This window comes from Chaetomium tenue (assembly GCF_020726465.1).
Source record: "Chaetomium tenue strain MPI-SDFR-AT-0079 chromosome Unknown F5144scaffold_5, whole genome shotgun sequence".
NCBI lineage: Eukaryota > Fungi > Ascomycota > Sordariomycetes > Sordariales > Chaetomiaceae > Chaetomium > Chaetomium tenue.
Genome location: NW_027117333.1, coordinates 437952 through 459115, shown reverse-complemented (window position 1 = coordinate 459115; position 21164 = coordinate 437952). Strand labels below are relative to the sequence as shown.

Sequence of the window (21164 nt, the reverse complement as noted above, 5' to 3'; positions counted from 1 at the left end):
CCGACCTGGCCAATCACCAAGACATTCAACACCCTCATACCACGCTCAGTCAGCCATGTTTTGACCGGGGATATTCGCAACCCCTGTGAGATGATTAGACATTTATCACCCTAGAAGACTGGTTTTCGGCGGGAATTCGACTTACATCCATTGACATCATCCTCGACAGTCTGCGGGAGGGTGCATTTTATCGACTCCTCGAAGGTTTGGTTCTCCAGTACCTCACAGACATCTCCCGTGCAGCGGGCATCCATCGCGCGTTGGAGCGAGTCGTCCTTCCAGCCAAATACGTAGTCACCGTGTTGGGTGTAGCCATCCCTGCGGGCCTTTTGTCAGAACCCGCTCTAAGACCCCCAGCTGCATCTGGTAAAAACGAGGAACTTACTTGTCGTTAGTGCTCCAGACAAATGGCTGCGAGCCATCCTCGGGCCAGAGCTCTTCGTCGTTGAAGGGGGTGGTCTGTATGCAAGTCAGCAACAAAAGCCACCCAGGCCCCTTCGTAGGATCGAGAAAGCTATCGTAGTGGTCGTCAAGGGACGGGGCAGGTTTAAGAATCAGGTATGCCTACATCCCAAATAGTCTCCAGCATGACCTGCGGGATCTTTACCGGATGTGTTTCCGGGCAGGGACCACCATCCTGGTTGGTATCAAAAGTCCCCTTGGTCGGATAGGCAACATGGCTCTTATGGTTCGGGGTATCGGTATTCACGCCGTCCCAGCACGTGGGGAAGGTAATCACCGAACGGATACCACCCACACACGGCTTCGCGGGCAGGGTCTGCGTGTCCGGCGCGGCGCAGTTCAGGTTGCTGTTGTCCCCCTCCTTGGGCATGCAGCGGTGGCAGACCTTGGGGTCCTGGCCGGGCGCGGTCAGGGCGGCGTCGCCCACGAGCATGCGGAACCCCGGCTTGAAGGCGGTGACCTTGGTCTTGCCGTCGTGTGGCGGGATGTAGTAGACGGTCACGCCGCCGTTGCCGCCGAGGCCGAGGTTGGGGAGCTGCGGCACCCGCTTGTAGGTGCCGTTTCGGGCGCGGAAATAGAGGACCGCGGTCCAGTAGTTGGAGAAGTCTTCGGTGAAGGTGCAGCTGGTGCATGTGGAGCCCTTGACCAGATCGTGCGTGCTCGGGTCCATGGTCGCGTTGAACGAGTTGCCGCCAACGATCTGGTGGAGATGGGGCGATGGGATCGAGCCGGGGCTGACGAGCGGGTCTAGGCGTTCGATGACGAGGTGTGAGCATTGGAAACGCAGCATGGCTGGTATCCCAGAGGGCACCGGGAATCCCTGGCCGGCGCCATGCTTGACAAGGAGAGCTAGGGCAAGAGCTTTCCACTGCATTGTTGGCAAAATGCGTTTATGTTCGATGTCAGCCTTTGAGGGAGACGCAGAGAGCTTGTTCACCCCACTACAAACTCGAACAAGAAGGGCCCCAGGGGGTGTTCTCGGTTTTGAGGGAGAAGGACATATCATTAGCTCCCGTCTTCTATATGCCGTTACTGTGGCGCTGACTCCCGTTGTCTAAATTATATTACCTTCATATTGTTGTTTTACCTGCTGCTACCACTGCACCTCTCTTGTCCAAGATTGGTTGCAGATATCGGTAATCTCAGGCCAACTAAATGCCTTCGACTTATTGCGTTCCCGTCCCGTACCTTATTCCCCTGTGTCCACGGGTTTTCCGGTCAGTGTGCTCTTGCCCACCATTTGCTCGATCTTTGGTGCGCGGGGTAGAAAAATGACCGAGTGAAGTGTTCGAGAAGCAAAACAGGGAGTCAACGTGCCGATCTCGTTAATTGCGTGCATCCCGTACCCGGCTCATGGCCCTCATATTGTGGCTCAATGGTAAGTGCCCTGGTATTGAGCGGGCTTTGCTGGGTGGAAGAAAAAGGAACAAAGAGTTTGTTGTTTAGTTGTTGCCCCTGGATCTGGGTGGCACCCAGCTTGAGGGAGGTACTAAATTCCTATGTATGTGCTTAGCCCGGCTCGAACTCCCGTCCGGTTACATAGCTCGCTCGATAGTAGCTTACCTCTTCATTTCTGCGAGTTTGTGTTTCTTGGACTAAGTTTGCCATTTAGAGCGATATGTGTGGTCGCTGATCTTGAAGGACTGACCACACTAAGCACACAGGCCTTAGATAGTACTTTGTATGGTCAATAGTTCTAGAGAGCTCTGGGACTTCTCCAGTTAGCAATCGCAACTACAGCTAGCTACAAGCTCAGAACCGAGAAGCCTACTGTTGAGACAAATCATTGTTGTGCACCTCTTGGCTACACTGAATCTAGCACCTTTGTTTACCTTCAATCCGACTGAACCCTTTTCCGTACAGAATGCAATTCTATACCCTCACCAGCTCTTACCTCCGCCCAGTCACTCAGCAACTCCGTCACACGCCTTTTCAAATTCCCGTATCAGAGTCTACAGTCAAAGCAACGATCAGCACAACTCTCCAAACCCCCAGCAGGACATCGCACAAAGCAGCACAAACTCACCTCAAAATCATGATCGGCCAGCGTCATAAACACCGGATGGTTATGCATCTTCAACCGAATCACCCTCGGACTCTTGATGCCAAACGCAATCCTCGCCAAAAACCTCGGATCATCCCTAACATCACACGCAGCCAAGATCCTCCTAATCCCCGCGAGATCCGGCTCTCTCACCTGCTTCGGCGGCATCACCACCCGCCTCCCCGTCAGGCAATGCGAGCAATGACCACACTGACTCTTCCCATCAGGCAGACCCATACCAAAATGCTGCGCCAGCGCGAGCGCCAAGCACCGGTCGCCCGTGACCAGGTCCTCGACCTGCTGGGTGCGGCGCAGGGCGTCAGCCTCGCGGCGGGCGAGGTCGGCGTGCAGGTCGTCGACGAGGGCGGCGAGGGCGGGGGTGTCCGGGCGCGGGAGGGGTTGCAGGATGCGGTATTTCTGCTCGATGCCGCCGGCTTTGAGCTCGATGAGGCCTGTGTCGTGTAGTTCGTTGAGCGCGCGGACGAGGTCGGTGCGGGGGAGGCCCGTGCGGGAGATGATGGCGGTGAGGTCGACGTGGTGGAGTATGCTCTTCTTGGTTGCGTTGGCGTAGATGGCTTTGCCGACGGGGGAGCGGTCCGTTTTCATCCGGGCGAAGTATGACGGAGTTGCGGTGAACTTGTACTCGCTGTACTCGGGAGTGATGGCGCGGATGAGCCCGAAGCGCAGCTCCAGCGCCGCGTAGATGATGGCGAGAGGACTCTGGCGAATGTCGTAATCTCGCGATTGCACGTAGTGGCTGGTCTTGAAGGTGTCGCCCACAGGTTTAGCCGCGTTTTCGCCAAAGATGTCAACCAGCAGCCCCTTGAGGGATTTGCGCGAGGGGAGGTCGCCGCGCGCAAAGTTCTCGCGGATGTACCGGTCGTCGGGGCAGATGTAGAACATGCAGTTGGCGGTGTTCCCGTCCCGCCCGGCGCGGCCCACCTGCTGGCAGTACTCTTCAATGGTGCTGGACAGATCGAAGTGGACGATGTTGCGGATGTCGGGCTTGTCGATGCCCATGCCAAAGGCAATCGTTGCCACGACGATACGGATGCGGTTGGCCAAGAACTTGTCCTGGACTTCTGTCTTTGCATCCACCTTCATGCCGGCATGGAATGCCTCGGCATCAAACCCGTGTTCTCGCAGATCAGCCGCTAGCAGGACTGACTGCTGCTGGAGAGTGACGTAGACCAGTGTTGGTCCTGGGTTTTCGTTCAAGAACTGGAAAAGGAGCGGATACTTGTCGTGCTTGGTCTTCACGGCCCGGGCGTGGAGGTTCAAGTTCGGCCGATAGGCCGATGTGCGGAACACGCCTTCTGCCGGGATTTTGAAGGCGTTGCAAATATCGTCGACGACCTTGGGAGTCGCCGTGGCCGTAAGACAAATGACCCTTTCGGCCGCGATCTCGTCGGCGAAGCGGGCAACTTTGAGATACTCGGGCCTGAACGAGTGTCCCCATTCCGAGATACAGTGAGCCTCGTCGACGGCCAAGAGGCGCACACCGCCCCTGACGTGGCGCATCGTTGCGACAAAGCCTTCGTTGTTCAGTCTCTCTGGGGCACAATACAGGATACGCAGTTTCCCTTCTCGCAGGGCGGCGTAGATCTCCTGTTGCTGTTCCCAGGTTTTTGTCGAGTCGATGCACTCGGCAGGCACCTTCTTTCTCTTGAGGGCATCAACTTGATCCTTCATCAGGGCGATGAGCGGCGAGACAACAATGGTAATGCCATGCTCGCCGGGCTTCCTCGAAGCATCCTGCAAATCCAGTTGCGGGAAGGCAGTGGCAGGGATCTGATTACGTGTCAGGGGACGAATCAAGATATTTGGGAGATGGGTTGCGAGGCGGACGGACCTGATAACAGAGGGACTTCCCCGCGCCGGTTGGGAACACAGTCAAGACGTTTGCGCCAGCGAGGATCCGTCCAATGGCGCCCGCTTGCTCGTGACGAAATGATGAATACCCGAATGTCTCGGTCAGCAACTTCTGGGCGACCTCCATCTGAGCCAAATTCTCAGGTTGCAGTTCTTTCAAGACGCCATCATCGGGAAAGAGATTCTGGTTGATGATATCGCGGCCATTGTTCCGTTGTTTTTTGAGCCGGTTGTCGCGGTCGTTGGCCTCGGTTTCGCGGTCGCACGTCCGTTTCAAGTTGCCCGTGGAAGCTGGCGGTTGGCTGGCGAGTATCTGGTCCATATCTAGACCGTCGAAAAGATCATCGCCGGAATCAAATTCGCTCATTTTTAAAGCGCCAGGGTGGTGGAGTCTATAGGGTCTTGGGAATGTAGAGAGAGAGCTTTGAGAGATGCATGTCGTGGAGAAAAAGCACCCTTGAGCGGGCTGAAAGTTCTGAAATAGCTGCGCTGAAGAGATAGTGGGGCAACGCGCATGGCGATGAACTCGCCCCAGAAAGTTGGTGTAATGTCGATATCGCAAAGTGAGGTACCTACCCGAAAACAGTGAATGGTAGAGTCGCAGGAATTTGACATCAGAAAGCATCAAGAAAGACTCGATTAACACGGCGAATGCGATTGAGAGAGACTCGATGTGGAAAAAACAAGAAAAACATACAACACCGGGGATTCGCTGGTCGTCACCGACCCAACTACTGATCCGGCCCTTGCGAGTTTAACTAGGGGAGAGCGGACGGGATCCCGTGTTTTCTGGCAGGTATGGTCGTATGTGGTGGTTTGGCGGTGTTGCTGAGCTCAAGTAGGGTTCCACGCGTGGGCGCGGTCCATACATCCATCGTACTGAGTGCAACCAGGGGCACACACAACTTCTAGCCGCCCCATGTCTGAAGCCGGGCTCACCAACATCACCGCCACCCCATACCACTACCACTCCCACTCCCATCCCCACCCCCACTAACCACCCCCCCAACCTGATCCAGCCACTCCCACAACCCTCCCACCACCTCACCCGGCAGCATTCCCTGCTCCTCCACACCCAGCAACCACTCCTCATGCCCGTCCAGCATCTGCCGCAGCCCGCCCAGCGCACCCCGCATCGTCTCGTTCTCGCGGCGCAGGTCGGCCACGCGCTTCTTCAGCCGGCACACGCACCACGGGGTGTAGCCGCAGGTGCAGGTTGGTGGTGGCGGGTGGTTGGCGGCGGCGGTGATGATGGCGGTGGGGTGGTGTAGGGCCATGTCGGGGTTGTAGGCGGGCGTTGAGGTAGTGGTAGGGTCGGTGGCGACGGCGGGTTCGAGGTCGAAGAACTGCTCCAGGCCGCCCATTGCGGCTGCTTCGAAGTCCTGGTGTGGTGTTTCATACAGCAGCGGCGGCGCTGGCAGGAAGAAACCTGTCTCTGGCGGTGGCGGGTAGTCGTGGGCGGGGGTGCACGTGGGAACAGCAACCATCTCCGGGTGGTCCACCACCGGCCCTGCGTTTTCGTTAATCCCCGTGATGGCAGCTTCGGGGCCTGGTTGATTGTAATCTTCTCGCGCTTCTTGGTAGGGCAGAGAGTCTGTAGCTAGCGCAGATGCTCCGTCTTCGGCCGAATCTATCGCTGGCGCAACGTTCTGATCCCCTGGCATGGGGGTCGATCCGGGAGGGTTGGTCGAGTCACTGATCGGGGTCCACATGCTGTCGGGGCTTCTGTAGGGACTGGGCTCCTCTGGGAACCGCTTGACATGGTTTACCTGGTCGTGGTCTGGCAGGTTAGTTAGGAGGTGCGAAAACAACTCCACCTACTCACTTACACGGTGTGTGTTCGGCGCGGAAACCTTCCGGGCTATAGTCTCGCTCACTGCCGAACAGGATGTCGGCGATTCGATACCAGGCCTCGTCGCTCTGGCTGGTGACTCTTTCGGCTTTCAGGTGTGCGATTTGTGTTTCAGATAGCCAATGCTTCGGCGGAGCGGTTCGCTGTACGCACTTCCTTATTTTGTGGCAGCTTTCGGCGTCTTGAACTTTCTTGTATGCTTTCCAGCAGTTCCGGCAGTGATGGTCTAACCCGTGGCTTTCGAGCAGATGCTGTCTGTGGTCCAATGAATGCTGTCAACCAGTGAACTAACAAGACATAGACAGACTATGATACAACGGAGACAGGGACGAACTTCACACGAGAAACGCTATTCCAGTTAAAATCCCGTTTCGATCCGTGGGGCATACCGCAGAATGGGCTTTGCTAGGGGTTGCGCTTGTGGTATTGGTAGGCGTAGAATTTGTTCGGACTCGCATCGCTGTCTGGTAGCTGCTTGGCGTCTCGCCTTTTTGGAAACCGGCTGTCTTCGTTGTCCCTATCGTCATTGCTTCTTGGTCTTTTGGCTGAATGGCCTGTGAATGATTGTCCTACGGTATGTGTTGTCTGGTTATTCGTTGAGCTTGCTCCGGTTGTTCTGGGACTGCGGGTGTCTTCCTGACCATGTTGTTCCCTGTCGTTATCGGCAGGCCGCTGAGCCGTTCCAATTTCGTCGTCGGCGTCCTCACTATCCCCACGGCGGCCTTGACACTCTGCTATCACCTCGGTAGCAAATTGTTGAAGACCAAAAGGCGCTCCCAGTCGTCCACAGCCTCCTGCCATTTGTTCAGTTGCCAGTGAGATGGTACATTGTTCCTATGCGGTTATTGCCCCGTTAACGCTATCGTGAAATTCAAGACCACGAGGGGAACAAGGGTATATATATGGTGGAGGGGATATGGCTTTCCACGAAGCCGGTCCCATCCTTCAGCCCGTTACCAAGATACGCATCACTGGACGTAGTCACTTCGTCACACTCCAATTGTGTTCTTGCCAACGGCATATCACAAAAGCCGAGCAGCATATCTTCGGCCAAGAAGGACGAGGTTCCCGCATCTGAGGTCGGGGTGTTTGCATGTGATGAGCGGGGCCACAGAGGCACGTCCAGGGCTGATACAGAGCCGCTGTCGGCGCTGTTCGCGGAAAGTACAGAAGCTGGGGAAGTAAATCGCGTGGCAGTTTGAGGTTGGTGGTTTTGTTCGTGTACCTCTAGATTCGCCTCCAAGTTGCAGGTAGTCCCGCGGTACCCGTCCATGTCAGGGGTGGCGGCTGGAGACGCCGTTCCGTTGGTCGCTTTCATTACATGTACCACGGCAGCTTCGATAGCCGTCCTAAATACGGAACATGGATCCTTTGGGCACCGCGCCTGGGCTCGACAGAGTCACGTTCGGTGTTCTTCCAGGTTCCTACTAAGCCGCGGGTGGTGTCAGGCTTTTCAGTGCAGTTACATGTACTGGTTGTGGTGGTGGGTTGTCCAGCAACCGGTAACCACGGAAGTTGGTGTGAGGCAAGGCTTAAATTACCCTCCGGCAACGTGCAGTGTGATATTCCGAGTCCATGACCCCGAAACATGATTGGTGACGCGCCGGCGCTGCGGACTGATGATGTCGACGCACCTCGCCCCGGCATGAATACCGACTTTGGCGAGAAGGTCAGGTTGCTAGGCGGCCCAAACCGCGATCCTCTGGAGCCCGAGTCAGTCACCTGGTCCACATGCAAACGGCCAAGCGCCCCATTACGGCGCATACACCTGGGAACAATAGCTGGGTTATACTGAGAAACGTACGCATAATATGGCTCACCCTGGGCCCCGGATATCCACTCCGACCACTCGCTGCCAAGCCGAGAAGGACACGGCGGTCCTGTGCTTCGAGGGGGACCCCCGGACTCTGGGTTCGGGTTCGGCATGGTACGTGCTTGGAGAGTGTCTGCAGCGCCATGTTTTATTAGCCCGGGTTTGTCTCAATGAGCTGGCAGTCATTTATACCCAAGCGTATGGTGAACGCACCTGGTGTGCATTCACTGCATTGTAGCATACGTCTGGCAGGAAATACGCAACCAGGAGAATGAAGGCCTTGGTAGTGTCCCGCTATAACCTCAAGTTCCTCCCGGTGAATATGATGATTTCAAATTCGTAGAGACAAAGCGTCATCTATCGCACGCGGAAGAGCCCGACGCCAACATGCGGTTCAGAAGCAAGGGCTGACGAAGATAAGCCTCGGCGGACGACCAGGGGATGAGGCGTTCCCCTATGCGCACGCTAAGCCAATTTAGTGGTATGTAGTTATTCGCACAGCCACCCCTGTGGTTGAGGTTGCACAGAGGTATGTAGGTACCTACCTAACCTACATGTAATAATTGAATCTTTTGCGCGATGCGAGAGGGCGGGCTTAGCCCATAGTTGTAAACGTCAGTTGTTGGCACAGGGAGCTTGTCGGAGTACCCCCCCAAGACTTGAACGTAAGGCTGATTTCACATTTGGACCCAATGACAAAGTTAGATGCATCTCGAAGAGTCGAAAGCCCTACAATCAATGTTTGCCATGATTCCATGAATCCTTGTGTTGGCAGCACGGCCACGGCGACTAGCTACCTACAGATATACAAAGTGCCGGATGGAGGCTCTGAGAGGATACCATTTGTTATGGGGACGCATAGTTAACGGAAGAAACAATATCTAAGAGCGGGATCGCGGCGGTTCTACCTTATGCGTACACACATGTGCAGCATGCATGTGCAGCATCCACGAAACAGATATAAATCGCCGTCCCTTTCCTTCTGATTGTCATTGTCGTAGTATATTTCAGCTCTTTGCCCAGCCATCACTGCTCCCTTTTCCGCATTCCATCAAACCCAAGGTAAGGTACTCACGAATTAAGGCGACGTAATCAACGTGGTCTTTTGCTTTGACGCCTGACGCCGGGGTAATACTTACCGTAGCTAACGACCAACAACTCCAGTTGATGCTCAGCCACGCGATAAATCCCGCGCACACAATGGATGCTGGCGTTAACTGTAAGCCTGCAACCCACGCGTCAATCGACTACCTTCCTGTGAGAACATAGTTGACCTGACCTTTAAAATAGCAGTTTGGAGAACTGTAGTCTCAAGCGCCTTAGCTTCGGCTGCCGCGACTGCTGGGTCGGGCTGCAAGTTAAAGAGCGTCGAATTAAGCCGGGGCGAGCATGCCGGTGCTGAGGCAACGGAGAGACAGGTTGAGCTCGCTTATGTGGGCAGTCAGTTTACTGATGGCCAGGGGAGCCATGGACTCCGCCCGAGGGAGCTTGTGATCGAGGAATGAGGAGGAATGCCACGTAAAATAGGTATTAGACTGTTATGGCTTTACAATACCAACCACACAGTGGCCGTTGTGGCCAGCGGACTCGTCGAGTCTTGATCAAGTCTGCCTACAAGCACAAGGGGGCCATGCGTGCCAAGCCCAGGGCACTCGATTTGGCTCGCTTGATGGTACAATTTCAGCTGCATGTTGACGAAGCCAATGGCAGCCATCGATACGCGCCATGCAGAACCAACAACCACACTCGAGACATAGATGCTACGCTAGAGCCCATGCAGGTGGGGACCCGGGGAAGTGATCGCCGACGCGAGAATGAGCAACGAGCCTTGGGTGAAGTTTTGAACTCCTCTTTCTTCTTCTTTTCCCAGACTTCTGCCTCAACCATCAACTGCCACACGCCACGACTTGAGGGCCAGTCCCACCCCCAAGAACAATGGCCTCTCTACCGCCGCCGGGGTCAGCCGGACAAGAGGAGACCCCTGGCCCGCCAGGGCTGCCACCGACGGAGGTGTTGGAGTCGGGTCTCGACCCGTCGACCCTGGACGCCAGCTTGGAAACGCGATCACTTGACCCCGACCCCGAAAACACGCCTCCCAGTCGCCTCCCCTCAGCTAAGCCCACTGGCGGGCCCCAAGTCAGGCCATTGAAGTTGGAAACAACGGCTCTGCGCATGGAGCCCAACCAAGAGCCAGGGACCCAATCTCAAACCAATGTCCCTCGTGCAGCGCAGCAATCACAGACGCCACAGACGCCGGTGCTCGGGCCGGCATGGCGTAAACGAGTTATCGATGTCAAGAATAAGACTGGGTCTACACGACTGAAACAACCGCCTTCCACTGCACCAACTTCGCAACGACCTGAAGCCTCGGGGCTGGACAACAGCAAACTAGCTCACGATGGTGACCAGAAAAAGACAGCCGAAATAGGGAAAGCTGGGCCCGCGAAACTCGAGGCCAACCCGCCTGAGCGTCCCAAACTTGTGAAGCTCTCTGCGCCGCTGTCTCTGCCCCCCAACTTCACGATCGTCGCGATCCCTGACATTGGCCAGCCATTGGCAACAGCATGGGCCTACACCGCCGACAAGGCTTATGCTCGGCGGCCTGGTGCCTCATCGACACAACCACCGGCTTCAGCAGACACAACTTCGGGAGCTGCCCAGGCCGGTTTTCAGGCCCCTCCAAAGGGCGCAGCATCTTTCAGGGCTGGATTGAAGGCCCTAGAAGAAAGCAACTCCCGTGCAGAGCGCGAGGGACACGCCAGGGGTCGCATTCAGGGGGTGGATGGACACGATAGATGTCAAGGCGCCCGAACAGCTTCCTACCACCCCGCCCGAGGACCCAACGCCGGTGGACAAAGGGAAGAGAAGGGATGACGGCGGCGACAATACCGCCTCTGAAGACGCGCAAAGAGGACGCCGGCCCCTGACTCCGCAACAACTCGGGGTTTCTTCGGCGGGCGATACGGTTGGCAAGAAACCCGATGCCGATGACCGAACCTCTCGTCACTCGAACCGGCCGTCTTCTGCGAAGGGGTCAAAGCCACCCTCAGAAAAGGACAAGGGTGGGAAATCCGGGAACTGGCTAACCGACCGGACGATGCTCCCCTACGATGTACAACAAGCAGAAGTCTGGGGGTTTGACTACAAGCCTCTCGAAACAACACAATTCGTTGACAACCCAGCCAGGAGAAAGGCTGATTACGACAAATACCTTCGTGAAACAGCGGAAGCTCTCATGTCATCGGTGGTCCAACAAATAGCCCGCTACTGCCCTCAGGTCTTCGTCGCCACAGGCTTTGGGTGCCTCATCGTTCAACAGTTCATTCGCCTTATTTCCCCGGCTGTGGCACACCAGCCCTATTGGCAACCCACTGTGTTATTCTTCGACCCTCCAAGCCCCATCCTGAAAGAGAAGCCAAAGACAGAGAAGTTGAGCACCGTGCCCGGCCCAACCGCGCCTCCTCCAACTGCGCCGCTTCCAACCGCGCTGCTTCCAACCTTTCCAGCACCAGGAAACTCCACTCGCGCGAATAAGCTCAGGGCTATTTTGGAGTCAAAGGCGATCGATAGCTGGGGTTTATGGGAAGATTTTCATTCTGTGGTCAAGGAACACGAGGTGCCGGTGGTTTGGTTTTATAACCAAGCTCAAATACCGAACCCGAATGTTGGTACTCACAACCCGCCCCCCCCCCCCTTCTCCTTTCCCATTGTGACCGTGCATCTGAACTGACACGCGTAGGGTGTATCCTTGCTGGCAGCTGGCGTAGACTTTGTGATGCTCACAGACTTACCCCCAGCCAAACATTCGATCGGCCGGTTGCCGTCCAGATTCAGAGGGCCGGTTGACCCCAATTACCTCTCTTTCGTGGGCCAGCTCAGACGGTGCCTCGTGCTCATCGCCTCGAGGTTCTGGGACTCTGAAGAACTCCTAATACATTGTATTGATCAAAGGTACAATCTCGGGGTCAAAGACGCTAAGAAACGCAGTGTACTTCACATCGCAGTTCAGCGCGATAACGATGCGGCCGTGGCCCGCCTGGTCACCGCCCGTCCTAGCCTCGTGATTGAGAAGGATGGAAACGGTGCGACTCCGCTTCACGCAGTCATCTTTCGTGTTCTTAAGTGTGAGCCCAGGAGGATAGAGGCCGAAAAGCCCTCATACATGAGGATGATAGAGAAGCTGCTCTCTGCCATGGCCGAAAATCAATACGACGAGGAGATCAAGGACTCCGATGGCAATTCGGCATGGTATTATATTTCAGTTCACAGATCTGCGGCTAACCATCAGTAGGTCCTGGACCTGAGAGAGAACAACAAGTTCCTGCTCAACGGTGCGCGAGCGGCACAGCCTGAGGAAATCTTTCCCGCGAGGTTCCGACTCACTGCGATGCAAGAGGACGTTTGCTTGAGGATGAGCGCTACGCTCGCCCAGTTCTACATTTCCAACGATGGCACCAGTGACTTCCTCGAGTTCCAGAGACAGAATGTATACGCAGTAGTTTATGACCACTTGCGCGGGATGGGCAGGTTGTTCGAAAGGAATCTCCGCCGCGATGACGACAAGCGAGCAACATGCCGCTGGGTTTACCTCCCTGCCAACAACGTGAGTGAGCACTGCCGTGAACTGTCCCTCGGACAGCCGTCAGGAACTGCAAGGCCAGATACGCTAACAGTACCATGCAGGAGCTATGGCCATTCGTTAGTGACCGCTACGGGGAGATATAACGCCAGAGTCATTATGGTTAACCCGAGGACACCGCTCTTAGCATCTCTTTTCCGAGCAACTACGTCGCCTCGACAAATCTACTGCTCCCCGACGCCACCTAGGTTCGTTTCATCCGACCCACCCCCTGAATCTCCCAGCTTTCCCAACGCAGTCAGTGTTGATGTCTATCTCAGGGACGGCGCCGTTTAACCGGCACATCATCCCCGGTGCCCTTAGATACAAGCAGGTACGCTCGATGCTCCGATGTCTTTCCCTGTGTAGTCATCATTCCTGACAGTTACAGACCTACGTACCTCATCCTGAAAATGGGCCCACCCCCGTTCCCTCGCCCTCGATATTCAGTAACACATCCGGTGATGGGATTGGCACCCACAAAAAAACGGTGACGGCCTTGTTTGTAAGTTGGTACGATGACAGGTATGGGCCCAAGGCAGCAGCTGACCGTTGTGCCTGATCAAGATACCCGTATTCGGTTATGAAACCCACAGGAACCGCAAGAAGTTGACCGCGGCAATGAAAGGGCAAAAGTCTTTTGGTAATGATGAAACTGCGCTCTTGATAGGCGCCTACTTCCCTGACCGCCCGTTGCATTGCCGCCGGACCCTGGACCAATTCACTTACCACATGTTGGACGACACCGAGAGGCGTGACAATACCCAAGTCATGTCCAGGTGGACCAAAAAAGAGCTGGACAAAGTGGACAAGGATATGCGAGACCGCATGTTAGAGCCACCAAGGCGCCGACGCGACGGAGGGCATCTGCCGGTATTGATGGTCGCCCAGCTCTGGCTCTGGATTCTCGAGGATGAGCAAACCGTGATTACGAGCCTCCTGGACACGTGGGACTCGACTGAAGATTACAACCTCGTGCGACACATTATGCGGCGGGAACTGATGGACAATGACGACCGACCGTTGATCAAGGATTGCACGGATCTCGCCAACTCCATCATCCGACCTAGTGTCGACTTTTTAAACCGGCTTGGCCCTCTCGGCGTTACACTTATTGAATGCTTCCAGTCAAGTATTACACTTGTTGTGAGTGGGAAAGCTTCGTTTTTCCTCCGCGTTGCCAGGTACAAACTGACGTGTGTACCTACGTATGTGCAGGCGGAACGTCAAGCTTCACAATTCGAAAAGTTCAAAGGCCTGGTCAGGAATCTGAATCAGGATGGAATCGACGTGCAAAGAAGGGCAATTTTGACCAACGACCTCTTCCAGTTCACCACCGAGACACGTCTACTGGCGGAGATTATGGACATACAAGACGAGCTCAAGACGATTCACGAGGTCTTCCTTCGGCAGAGGGATGCCCTCAAGACATTTGCCAAGCTCATGTCCAAGGATAACGGGCAGAATCGGAACCGGGCGGACGACGAGAGTGACATTGTGGAAAGCAATACCCCAGAGTCAGCGCCGTTGGGTTATCCATTCTTCGAGGATAATGAGGGTGGGTCTTCAGATCTGCACCGAGAGAGAATGCGTCTCCATTCAGCTCTGCATAGGGAAGGGGGCAGGCCAAAAGTGGGACGAAATGTCCGGTTTGCCGATGAACGAGCCCAATACCAGCGCCCAAAGGCCCGTAACCAGGCCGAGGAAAATTTGCATCTCGTCGAGTCCAACATTACCACCATCAGGGAAATGACCACGTACGCGGAGAAGGTTCGGATAGAGGTGAGTTATACTCTGCCGTTTACCGTCTTCCTAGTCGGGGACAACCAAAAGGAGAAGCGAGAGAGATCTAACCAGCTCTTAGATCAACGGGCTACTCAGTCACCGGCAAAAATAGGCCAATGCCTGGGAAGCTAGGTTTGCTCGCGAGGGATCAGAGCACACGCAGCGCCAGAGCAATGTAAGGAGAGACCGTGCCATCCGGACGGGAAAGGAACGACTAACCAGAATCCCGATATAGATTACGCTTGTCTTCACCGCCGTCACCGTCTTGTTTGTAAGTAATACCCTAAGAAGGCACATCAAATAAAATGCCTAAGACGACGCTTACATTGCAATAGCTGCCCCTCTCCTTCATGTCCAGCGTGTTCGCCATCCAAATAGACGCCTTCCCCCACAACGCAGAGACAGGAGAGGTAAACTGGCCCTTGAGAGACGTCATGGGTCTCCTTTGTATGCTCCCTCCCCCTTCCGCTCCCTCCCAGCCACAGCACCACCAAACCCACTAACCACCCCCATTCCCAGTCGGCCTCTCCCTGGGCACCATCGTCCTCGTAGCCTTCTTCGGCTTCTACATCAACCGCATATCCCAAATCTACACTCAATACTTCGGCGGCACCACCAAGCCTCCCCGAGCTGTGGTCCTAGACCCCAATTTCGACCCCAACAACCCCCCCCACCAACACCACCACCACGACTCCGACTCCGACTCCGACTCCGACATCAAAACCAACAGCAACACCAACACATTCATCACCACCAGCAGCTCCAGCTTCCCCACCCATAACCCCAACAACGGCCCCCACCTGGCCCCTCCACCCCACTACCACAACCACCACCACCACCACCACCACGGCCCCCACAGCCGCAGCACCCTGGACCCGAAACGCCAAAAGTACGCGCCGCTCTTCGGCCGCTGGCACTTCCACGCGCACATCCCCCTGGTGCGCAACCTCTGGCGCTGGCGCTACTACCGTGTCAGGGTGCGCATCGTAGATCCGTTTGGGGGCTTGGGTCCGCCTTCGTCTGAGTCGGGGGCTGGGTCGGGGTTGGGGTCGGGGTCGGGGTCGACATCTGGGGTTGGGGTGGAGGGGGATGGGGTGGAGCGGGATGGGGGTGTGGATGGGGGTGCTGCCGGATTGGGTGGTGATGATGATGGTAGTGGTGACGGTGGTGGTGACGGTTACGGGGGTGGCAGTGATTACGCTGGTGATGGCGGTGATGGTGGTGACGGCGGTTATAATGACGGCTACGCCCATAACCGGCCGCCCAGCGTGCAGTCGCTGACCAGCTGGGGTGACCAAGAATTTGCGCCGCGGTGGGTCCCGCCGCCGAGGTTCGACCCGACGATCAGGCTGGATTACCCTCTACGTCGGGCGCGGACGTTGGTCTCGTACTTTGTGGATGACCATATTTTGAAGCCGCTCGACAGCGTCGCGCCGTCATGGTTGTCGGCACTGTTGCCGGCGAGGGAAGTATCATATTGGGCGTCGAAGGATTCAGGAGGTGGGAAGGAAAAGGTCTTTGGGGACGGATTTGGGGAGCATGAGGAAGGAGGGGGTGCGGCAAAGGAGAATTCCATTCGACCTAGTACGCAGCGGGACAGTCTTGCATCGGGGACGGAGGAAAGCTGGCAGATGCCGGAGGGGCCATTGCGCAGACGGAGGACGCAAGAACCAAAGCGGTCGAGGGGCGCGACTATGATTGTTTCTGGGCTGCTACCGTGGCGATGGCGCAGAAAGGCTAATGAACCGACTGCGGCCAGTAGTTCTGAGGATGGCGGGGCGAGTGTCGACACGAGTGTGGACGTCGCTCTGGATCCGCATGAGGATAGCTCTGCTGGGGGCAGGCAGGGGCGTGACAACAGGGGTGGGCAAAAGGGCGTTGGCCTCGCCATGTTACCATCCTTCAAGAGAAAGAAAGGAAAGGAGGATGACCCAAAGAGCGGTAATCGGTCTACGGCGTGGGCTGGCAAGTTTGCAAGTAACCCCAGCGGGGGTCAGAAGTCTTGATGACCTGAATCCAAATCCAAAGAAGGTTGGTTAAGCAGATAGACATTGGCTCTACTTCCACCGTCAACAAGATTGTCTGTTATCCCAAGTCGATCCAGGCAGAGAGTCAACAAACCAGAAGTAAGAGACTCAATATGTGTCCAAAAGAGAGTTGGTAGCAGGGCCTAAATTGCCCTCACCCCCTCCCCCTCCCCCCTTCCCCCTACCCACCTCCGAGCAAAGTTGCGACCCAAACATACATGTAACAGAGCCCTCCAACCACCTTCCCATCAAACACAATCTGGCTTTACCCATCTTCGCCCGTTTCCCCACACCTGCGGGTTCCACCCCCCCCCTTCCACCCCCAGTTTCCACAAGGAAGGTCCCCTCGCGCTTCGCACCCTGTGCCTCGGCAGTTGGCTCAAAATGCCAAGCATCACACGGCTCTATTCCACGTTCGCGTGGTTGTTGATTATTCGCTTCGCCCTAGTGTTGGCGGCCACGGACTTGTCCTTGTTGCTAAAGACGGCGGTGGCCTCGACATTGTACATGCTCCCGATATTGGCCTTATAACACCTGAATTCGCCATCAGACCACTGACCAAAATCGGCAACCATCCTGTCCAGTGTTCTGTCGCTCTTGAGGCCCTTCTTCTGGTACAACACGGTGTTGCGCTCCACCTCGGTCCTCTTCTTGCCGTCCTTGTCAACCTTTTCGACCTTGTACTTGGACACAATGTTGAACTTCCCCGTCACATCGGCAATGGCGCCAAAGGCAAAGAGCGCGACGACCGCGAAGAGGAAGGGATTAAGCTTGTACATTGTTATGGGCAGGTGGCTGTTGAGCGGGGGTTGTGTTCTTCGGTACTTGTTGCTTGTCTGGTGGTTTTCCCAGGTGTCCTTGTGCCATCTCGTCAAGGTATTTATGGTACTTAGAATTGCTCTGCACTGACAGATTTCTCGGTACCATGAGTCTCCTCTGGGCGTGTATTCGTGTGACACTTTGTGGAAATAAATATTGAGCTGTCTGGCTAAGTGACCGTCATACAACCAGGACGGAAACCATGTGTACGTATACGCAGCCCCGGGCCGTTACCAACGTTGCAGCCGATCCCAAGATCCCGAAGCGTGAAGATGAGGGTGACGACGACGACGATGACAGTACCACCGCTGGCGACACTTAGGAGTACGGTGACGGCAAAATCGGGACACACATCACCATCACACAAACTAAATCACGCAAACTAAACGGGCAAGACTCCAGTCCTAGAATAGATTGGATGTCAGCTAAATTACATGTACCTGCGTTACTTCAAGTCCTACCAGACTACATCGGTCCGACGGGAAGAAGGAAAGACCGGATTGTCTCGGATGGGCTGTTAAGCAGTTACGGGAAGGTGGGTGAAACTGGAAAGCTCCACGTAGGCAAGTACCAAGGTCGTCCAAGGTCACGAGGTGTAACCCGTGACGCATCATTCGCAACCGACGCTGGATACTTCGCGGAGCCGACAGCTTATTCAGGACTTGGTCCTTGCCGCTCCCCCAATCGGACTTTGGAAGCCTGGAACCCACACCTCAATCTCCCTCTGTCGATAACACGGACCAAGCAACATTGGAAGCAAACAATCAGGGCAACAACGGTGTTTCCGCTCTTCTTTGCTCCCTTCCTGGAGCACTTCGCCACTTTCCCGGACAGCTTCATTTCTGCCGTTTTCCTCCTTTCGGCACACCAACACCAAGCATATGCGACCGGGGCAATTGATCACCAATCATGACAACGACAGCAGCGTTCCCCTCCTTCCCGGCCCTTCCTTTTGAGCTGCGCGATCAAATTTGGCACAACGCCCTACCGGAAACCCCCAGCCTCACTCTCTTTTTTTTTCGAGGAAAGGGCTGTTGGGTTCCGCGGCCACTAGTAAAGGGCGACCCCGGTTACATCGCCGGCAGGGATCAATTGGGCTTCGATTTTCTCACCGATCGATTGGGCCATGACCACCCGTTTGACCTGCCGCTTTGTTTTGTCAATCACGAGGCCCGCAGAGTCGCGCTAGGCTGGCTGAAGGAGCAGGTGAGTACAGCGCTTCATCTTGGTCCTCGGGGTTGGTTTGAACAGCAACCCATGTGTCCGGGTGGGGGTTCTGGTTATAGTTCAATGTATTTAGGTTGACTCAATTCTTTCTCAGGGCATCAAGATTCAGCTTCCAACAGATGACAGACCCCTGTTCGTACGCCCTTTCAACCCCGAGCTCGATGCGTTATACGTCACGCGCGATAAATGGGAGGAATTCTGCCGCGAACCCACAGATCGAATGTTCGAGCCCGACCTCCTCGACCAAAATGTCGACCTTGATTCGGAACTGGTGAAGATTGCTATATCTGAGGCTTTCTTTTTTGAGAGCGAAGCCATCAGTTGGATACCGGAATTGGAGATGTGGTACGATGGCTTCCGGGTTCTTCTCGTTGTGATAGGTCCACAGCCGGATTTTGGGAGCATTCCGGGGCCGTGGCGATGGGAGCTGGAGGGCACAGAAGGACCATCATTCTTTTGGAACAAAGACAATGAAGCGTTTGACTTTCACGGCGGAAACGAGGACGTGAGTGACAAGGCTCTGTATGAGAAGATCGGGGAGACTGCCAAGAGCAGGCTGCGAGAACCGCTTATCCAACGCAGACTTGACCATTTCCAGATCCAGCCTGTCTTTGCAGTAAGGCGGGCAGTTTGATATGCTACCTGTAGATAGATCGACCACCCGGTGCACATATAGCATAACACAACCCATTCTCTCTACTAAGTCGGAAGTTACGTTTCCGACTAACCCAGGCCAGCCATTATTCGTCTCTTTATCTCCCCGATTCCTTGGCTTCTTTCTTCAAACCCCAACCCATCGCTAATATTAGGTAACAAATGGATGCTCACCGCCTCTCTCCATCCCCTGATCCCCGAATCCGCCAACAGCCTTACCAACCCCCCAACCAGCCAAACCGAGTAGGTAGGTATGTACCAACCAACGTTGGTGGACAAGTCCAGCCCATCCCGCGCACATTGAAAGAAGAAGAGAGCCAACCCTCCATCCCCCATCACTTCACAGCCGCCTCCCCCTCCCATGCAACTCAGCCCCCCCAAGTACCTACTCCCACACAACACACCACCCGCCACCCACCACCCCAACCCAAATACCCATCCCTCAACCCACCCATCCCTCAAACCCCAGGATACGCACAATCCCGCCCAAAGCGTGAGCACAACTCACACCGCGGCCTGTCGCGCGAGCACCGCACCTTGCGCCGCCGGCACTCGAGGCAGGATGGGCTGGGAGCGGGAAGGGGAGGGGGCAGGCTGCTGCCACTGCTCCCACCACGACGCTGGTTGATGGTGTTTTGGGGTTTGGTTTTGGTTTTGGTTGTGTTGGGTTTTGGGGGGGGTGGGTTTGTTTTGGTGGTTGGGGTGAGGTTGGGGTTTGAGGCTGTGGCTGAGGCTGAGGATGAGGATGAGTCTGAGTCTGAGTTCGCTACCTCTGAGGCTGAGGTTGGGTCGGGGTCTGCGTTTGAGTTGAGGGTGGCGGGAATGGGGATGGGAATGGGGGTGGGCTTGGCTTGGGGTGGGGTGCTTCCTGTTGTTGATGGGGGGGACGGTGAGGATAGGGGCGATGAGGATGCCGGTGGCGGTGATGTCTGTGCCGTGGTAGCGGTGATAGGAGTCGTCATAATGGTTGCCGAGACGCGGTGGCTGGTCTGCTTCCGGCGTTTGTGGGTGGATAACGGCTTGTAGGTGGGTAACGGCTTGCGGCTTGGCTGTATGTGTGACGTCCGAGACAGAGACCCATCCGCCCTTTGGCTGGTAGAACCGACAGAGGAAGACGGGGTCGAATCCAGTGCCAACTCGTCTGGCGACGGCGGCCGTTTGGTGCGCTTACGGGGCTGTGGCTCGGAGGGACGGGAAGCTGGCTTGGGTGTGGGTTTGGGCGTGGGCTCGGGCGAGCAACCGAGACTGGAAAGCGGTGAAAACGACGGGGCTCTCGGCGAACTCCTTGGATTCTTTGTGGCAGTCTTCTCTGATAGCTGGGGGGCTTCAGTCTCTTCATCGGTATCGTCTCCGCGCAGAAGATGTCGGCTTGGGTCAGGGCAGAATTTGACAATCACCCCTGCCTCATAGAAGATCTCATGGTCAACAACCCCGCGGCAGGGCTTTAGCCAGGGCCGTACGCTGGCGGCAGGGGGGAGGCGGGAAGCCTGTTCCAAGTACTCAGTGTACCGGTCGACTAAGGACTGGTCCCTCCTCTTGTATAACTTGACTAGAGCATGGAGCCTGTCGCTCATCGCTGCGCTCTCGTCATCTCGTTGTTGCTCTATTTCTTCCAACCTTGCTTTCAGCACGGCCTCGAGGACCAGATCGGAAGTTGCCGGGGGGGGAGGGGGTAGAGGTGCATATGATGCATCGGAAACGGGCGCGTCACGGCCTGGCGGCGACATGGATTCCATGATGTCGCCGCGTCGCGTTGCGGAATAGGATCAATAGTAGGTGGTAGTCGCGTACGTCCAGTGAAATACACAACACGAAGGGGATCGGTAATAACCAATCGACGAGGTCAAGAATGCCCTTGGATGAATCAGTCAATCGGATGCTCGCCGATCGCTTGTCATGTGGCGTGTCGACGCGCAAGGCTGCGCGCTCCCCTGCCCCAACCAACTTCGGACCAATATCGATGCCGGGCAGCTTTGCTTTTTGCAGGCAGT

At 55.9% G+C, this 21164-nt stretch overlaps 6 protein-coding genes across 6 annotated transcripts; 2 read left to right on the top strand and 4 right to left on the bottom strand.

The window, feature by feature from the left end:
• Nucleotides 1-45: 45 nt before the first annotated feature.
• On the bottom strand, nt 46-1336 carry F5144DRAFT_593675 (uncharacterized protein; the record flags this gene model as incomplete). Its single annotated transcript, XM_066790489.1, has 4 exons — nt 46-83; nt 146-318; nt 386-459; nt 569-1336. 4 exons carry the CDS (start codon nt 1334-1336, stop codon nt 46-48), a joined length of 1053 nt encoding a protein of 350 aa, XP_066640853.1.
• Nucleotides 1337-2366: 1030 nt separating this feature from the next.
• F5144DRAFT_492755 (P-loop containing nucleoside triphosphate hydrolase protein) lies at nt 2367-4745 on the bottom strand (the record flags this gene model as incomplete). The annotated part of the gene is made up of 3 exons (XM_066785940.1): nt 2367-2414; nt 2489-4297; nt 4359-4745. 3 exons carry the CDS (start codon nt 4743-4745, stop codon nt 2367-2369), a joined length of 2244 nt encoding a protein of 747 aa, XP_066640852.1.
• A 533-nt stretch (nt 4746-5278) lies between these two features.
• On the bottom strand, nt 5279-8156 carry F5144DRAFT_630779 (uncharacterized protein; the record flags this gene model as incomplete). The annotated part of the gene is made up of 4 exons (XM_066792430.1): nt 5279-6158; nt 6208-6318; nt 7865-7932; nt 8035-8156. The coding sequence occupies 4 exons, from the start codon at nt 8154-8156 to the stop codon at nt 5323-5325; spliced, it is 1137 nt and encodes a 378-aa protein (XP_066640851.1). The 3' UTR covers nt 5279-5322.
• Nucleotides 8157-9978: 1822 nt separating this feature from the next.
• F5144DRAFT_651976 (uncharacterized protein) lies at nt 9979-16607 on the top strand (the record flags this gene model as incomplete). Its single annotated transcript, XM_066793048.1, has 14 exons — nt 9979-10780; nt 10839-11707; nt 11783-12304; nt 12335-12646; nt 12727-12741; nt 12810-12870; nt 12943-12995; nt 13053-13166; nt 13229-13807; nt 13880-14443; nt 14559-14621; nt 14682-14717; nt 14782-14893; nt 14966-16607. 14 exons carry the CDS (start codon nt 9979-9981, stop codon nt 16450-16452), a joined length of 5589 nt encoding a protein of 1862 aa, XP_066640850.1. The 3' UTR covers nt 16453-16607.
• A 1356-nt stretch (nt 16608-17963) lies between these two features.
• On the top strand, nt 17964-19229 carry F5144DRAFT_575902 (uncharacterized protein). Its single transcript, XM_066789100.1, has 2 exons — nt 17964-18498; nt 18614-19229. The coding sequence occupies exons 1-2, from the start codon at nt 18202-18204 to the stop codon at nt 19151-19153; spliced, it is 837 nt and encodes a 278-aa protein (XP_066640849.1). The 5' UTR covers nt 17964-18201; the 3' UTR covers nt 19154-19229.
• Nucleotides 19230-19580: 351 nt separating this feature from the next.
• Nucleotides 19581-21070, bottom strand: F5144DRAFT_575900 (uncharacterized protein). The gene has a single exon (XM_066789099.1). It carries the CDS (start codon nt 20907-20909, stop codon nt 19632-19634), a length of 1278 nt encoding a protein of 425 aa, XP_066640848.1. The 5' UTR covers nt 20910-21070; the 3' UTR covers nt 19581-19631.
• Between the last annotated feature and the right edge of the window lie 94 nt (nt 21071-21164).

What these genes read in the sequence shown, in the direction of transcription:
- F5144DRAFT_575902 (XM_066789100.1), top strand. Translation starts at nt 18,202, where the DNA reads ATGACAACGACAGCAGCGTTCCCCTCCTTCCCGGCCCTTCCTTTTGAG. An exon ending in TAGGCTGGCTGAAGGAGCAG is followed by an intron (nt 18,499 to 18,613) that starts GTGAGTACAGCG and finishes ATTCTTTCTCAG; the next exon opens with GGCATCAAGATTCAGCTTCC.
- F5144DRAFT_575900 (XM_066789099.1), bottom strand. Translation starts at nt 20,909, where the DNA reads ATGGAATCCATGTCGCCGCCAGGCCGTGACGCGCCCGTTTCCGATGCA.